This window comes from Macaca mulatta, chromosome 6, assembly GCF_049350105.2.
Source record: "Macaca mulatta isolate MMU2019108-1 chromosome 6, T2T-MMU8v2.0, whole genome shotgun sequence".
NCBI classification, from domain to species: domain Eukaryota; kingdom Metazoa; phylum Chordata; class Mammalia; order Primates; family Cercopithecidae; genus Macaca; species Macaca mulatta.
This window is the reverse complement of record NC_133411.1, coordinates 71,544,535-71,548,141: the sequence shown is the minus strand read 5'-3', so window position 1 is coordinate 71,548,141 and position 3,607 is coordinate 71,544,535. Positions and strand designations below refer to the sequence as shown.

The following is a 3,607-nucleotide window of genomic DNA, read 5'->3' as shown; positions in this document are numbered from 1 at the left end:
TGTAGTCTTTTGGAGATGGCTGACCTGAATTGGACTGAATTCCACCATATTCCGGCTGAGTGGGTCATTATTGGAATCAGACATTTGCTCTTCAGAGAACAACTTTATTTTTATTTTATTTTTTTCTTGAGATGGGGTCTCACTCTGTTGACCAGGCTGGAGTGCAGTGCTGTGATCTTGGCTCACTGCAATCTCCACTTCCTGGGTTCAAGTGATCCTCCTGCCTCAGTCTCCCAAGTAGATGAGACTACAGGCAGGCGTCACCATAATTTTTGTATTTTTAGTAGAGACAGGGTTTCGCCATGTTAGCTGCACTGGTCTTGAACTCCTGACCTCAAGTGATCTGGCCTCCCAGAGTGTTGGGATTACAGGCGAAAGCCATCGTGCCCAGCCAGAGAACAGCTTTATAATGAAGGAAATACGCAAAAGAACGTCACATCAAGGATCTATTAATTACCATCTATTAATTACTATATGTGGGTAATTATGACTATTACCCAAGCATTCTACGTTGACTGCTTGAGAGGATGTTTATTCTGCATGGTGGAGTGTGGAGAAGGGTCAGGATTCTTAGGTTAATCTATCTGTGGGTTATGACTTCCCACAATAGCCACCCCTGGCCCCCACCCGCCCTTTTATTGGCTCTGGATGGAAAATCACTACCCATGTGATGGTCCCTATAGTTTGACCAACAGTTGACCCAAAAGATTATGGTCTTCAACATTTTAATTATATCCACGACTAGATATTGGGGTCTGTGTTCTTCAAAGTGTGGGGCTGCCTATTCTCCTAGGAACCAAATGGCCTCTGTCTTAAGAAAGTATGCTTATGAGGAAATACCTTGCCTACCTTAGAAATAAATGCAACTCAAGGAAGAAATAAGAGAGCTGAAAAAGCTGGTGCCATTTGGAAAAAAAAAAAAAAAAAGAAGGAATGAGATTTAACTGGTGCTTATAGCTTCTCCGATACAAAATATTTGGTCATGTATTCATAATTTGCTTGACATTTCCAGCAAAGCAAAGATGGCAATAACAAAAAGAACTTCATACAAGAGAAAAGAAAGACCACGGAGCTCCGGAGTTTCTGTTTTGCTTGTATACAGTTAAGTTCGTTTAGTGTCTGATCCAGTGTCTGATGTAAACCCACGTTCTCTTCTTTGGCCTGGGCAAGTTTCTCTTCCAGGTCATCAATTGTCTTTTCCAGTTTTGCAACCATTCTCTCTGCAAATTCAGCACGGGTCTCAGCCTCTTTCAGTTTGTCAGACAGAAGTTTAATTTCTTCTTCATATTTGTCCTCCTTTTCAGAATACTTTTTAGATGCAGCCTCCAGAGATTTCAGGTTGTTAGTAACATTCTTGAGTTCTTCCTCCAGGTCACCACATTTTAGTTCAGACACCTCCGCACGCTCCTCTGCCCTCTCCACCTCACCCTCCAGGATGACCAGCTTACGAGCTACCTCCTCGTATTTGCGGTCAGCCTCTTCCGCAACATGCTTGGCCTCTTTGAGCTGCATCTCCTGAATTTCCATCTTCTCCTCATCCTTCATGGCCCGGTTTTCTATCACCTTCATTCCTCTCTCACTCTCATCTGCAGCCTTTTCCGCCTCCTCCAGCTTCTGCAGGGCCGTGGCCAGTGGTTCCTGAGCCCTGTCCAACTCCTCCTCAACCAGCTGGATGCGTCGGTTGAGGGCGGCCACATGACCTTCAGCTTTCTCGCGCCGCTCGCGCTCTGCTCTTATTCTTTTTTTTTTTTTTTTTTTTAAATCCATACAACATATAGATCATTTATTTTCCTTCTAGTCCTGGCTTCTCTTCACCCTTTGGGTTGACAATTTTCTCCAGGTTGGGCCGTCTATGCCGAGCTTTATCATATCATCTGCTCTTATTCTTTTTTTTTTTTTTTTTTTTTTGAGACGGAGTCTTGCTCTGTTGCCCAGGCTGGAGTGCAGTGGCCGGATCTCAGCTCACTGCAAGCTCCGCCTCCCGGGTTCGGGCCATTCTCCTGTCTCAGCCTCCCGAGTAGCTGGGACTACAGGCGCCCGCCACCTCGCCCGGCTAGTTTTTTGTATTTTTTAGTAGAGACGGGGTTTCACCGTGTTAGCCAGGATGGTCTCGATCTCCTGACCTAGTGATCCGCCCGTCTCGGCCTCCCAAAGTGCTGGGATTACAGGCTTGAGCCACCGCGCCCGGCCTATCTGCTCTTATTCTTAATGCTAGCTCATTTGCTCACATTTGCAACAACCCGCTATATCAACAGTGGCAGCTCTGATAATAGTCTCCCCTCTACCTACAGCTCACATCCCTCACGCTGTTGGTACTTCATGTACTCTTTGATCTTCAACTCTGGAAGATTAATATTTTAAAATCAAAGCTCATCAAATGTTTCTCCTGACTGCTGCCTTTCCTTAATTTCCTTACGAGTGTACTATATTATTAACATCACCCAATTTCCCTATGACCACAAGTATTTTTGTGTGTTCTCCCCTTTGGCCAGAATTAATTTTTTTGAAAGGGCAGCCTTTAGGCAGCATAGTCTGCCTTCTTACTGACTTTGGAAGAGTTATTCTACCCTATGGCTAACTACCAGTTAGGGGAACAGTTAGTGACAGTGAATCTGTATGGGTCTGCAGCAACCTCAATTCTTGCCTCTTCAAGAAAAAGAATTCAACTGAGGGGCATAAGGCAGAAGGCGATATAGCAGCAAGTTTTAGAGCGGAAGTGAAAGTTTATTAAAAAGCTTTTGAGCAGGAATGAAAGGAAGTACCCTTGGAAGAGGGCCAAGCAGGTGACTTGAGATACCAAGTATGTGGTTTGACCTCTGACTTGGAGTTTTATACATTGGCACACTTCCTGGGTTTTGCATCCCCTCTCCGCTTATTCTCCCCTTGGGGTGGGCTGCCCACATAGGCAGTGGCCTGCTAACACTTGGGAGGTGCTGCATAGGCAGTGTGTTTACTGGAGTTGTACTCATGCTTATTTTAGGTGTTCTTCCCTTACCAGTCTAGTATTTCTAGAGAAAGGTTAAACTCCACCATTTTGCCTCTTAGTGAGCATGCTTGAGCCCACTGATCCAACTCTTGAGATCTTATTGAGAAGCTATGGATCACCAGTTTCAGATTTTTTCTATTTGGAGACTGCCTTCCCTGGTGCCAGCTATGATTAATTATTATTTTTAGAGACACAGTTAACAACCACCTGGCCATCAGCTGAGGGGTGCGTGTGTGTGTGTGCGTGTGTGTGTGTGTGTGTGTGTCCTCTCCTGCTCTGCTCATGTCTACCTACTGTAACAGAACTACTGACATCAATTCTCTTAACACTTTTTATAGTAGCTTATATATGCCAGGCACTTGGTTAGTTTGGTTCATAGTAAAAGAAATATGATAAATCTAGGCACTGCTTCTCTTAGAATGTATACTATAGGGGATAGATAAATATATACATACATAATTACAACTTTGATCATGTTCTAACATGATCAAATACCATGGTATAGAACATATACCACAGGAGTACAAGTTAGAGTTTTATGTTAGTAAATAATCTTGTCTCCAATTCCTGTGGCTCTAGAGAGAGGAGGTTTATATATATATATAAATATATAGGTTTATA

At 43.7% G+C, this 3,607-nt stretch overlaps 1 protein-coding gene across 1 annotated transcript; it reads right to left on the bottom strand.

Moving 5' to 3' along the window:
- Positions 1-951: 951 nt before the first annotated feature.
- LOC697534 (uncharacterized) lies at positions 952-1,767 on the bottom strand. Its single transcript, XM_078004358.1, has one exon. It carries the CDS (start codon positions 1,765-1,767, stop codon positions 952-954), a length of 816 nt encoding a protein of 271 aa, XP_077860484.1.
- Positions 1,768-3,607: the final 1,840 nt, after the last annotated feature.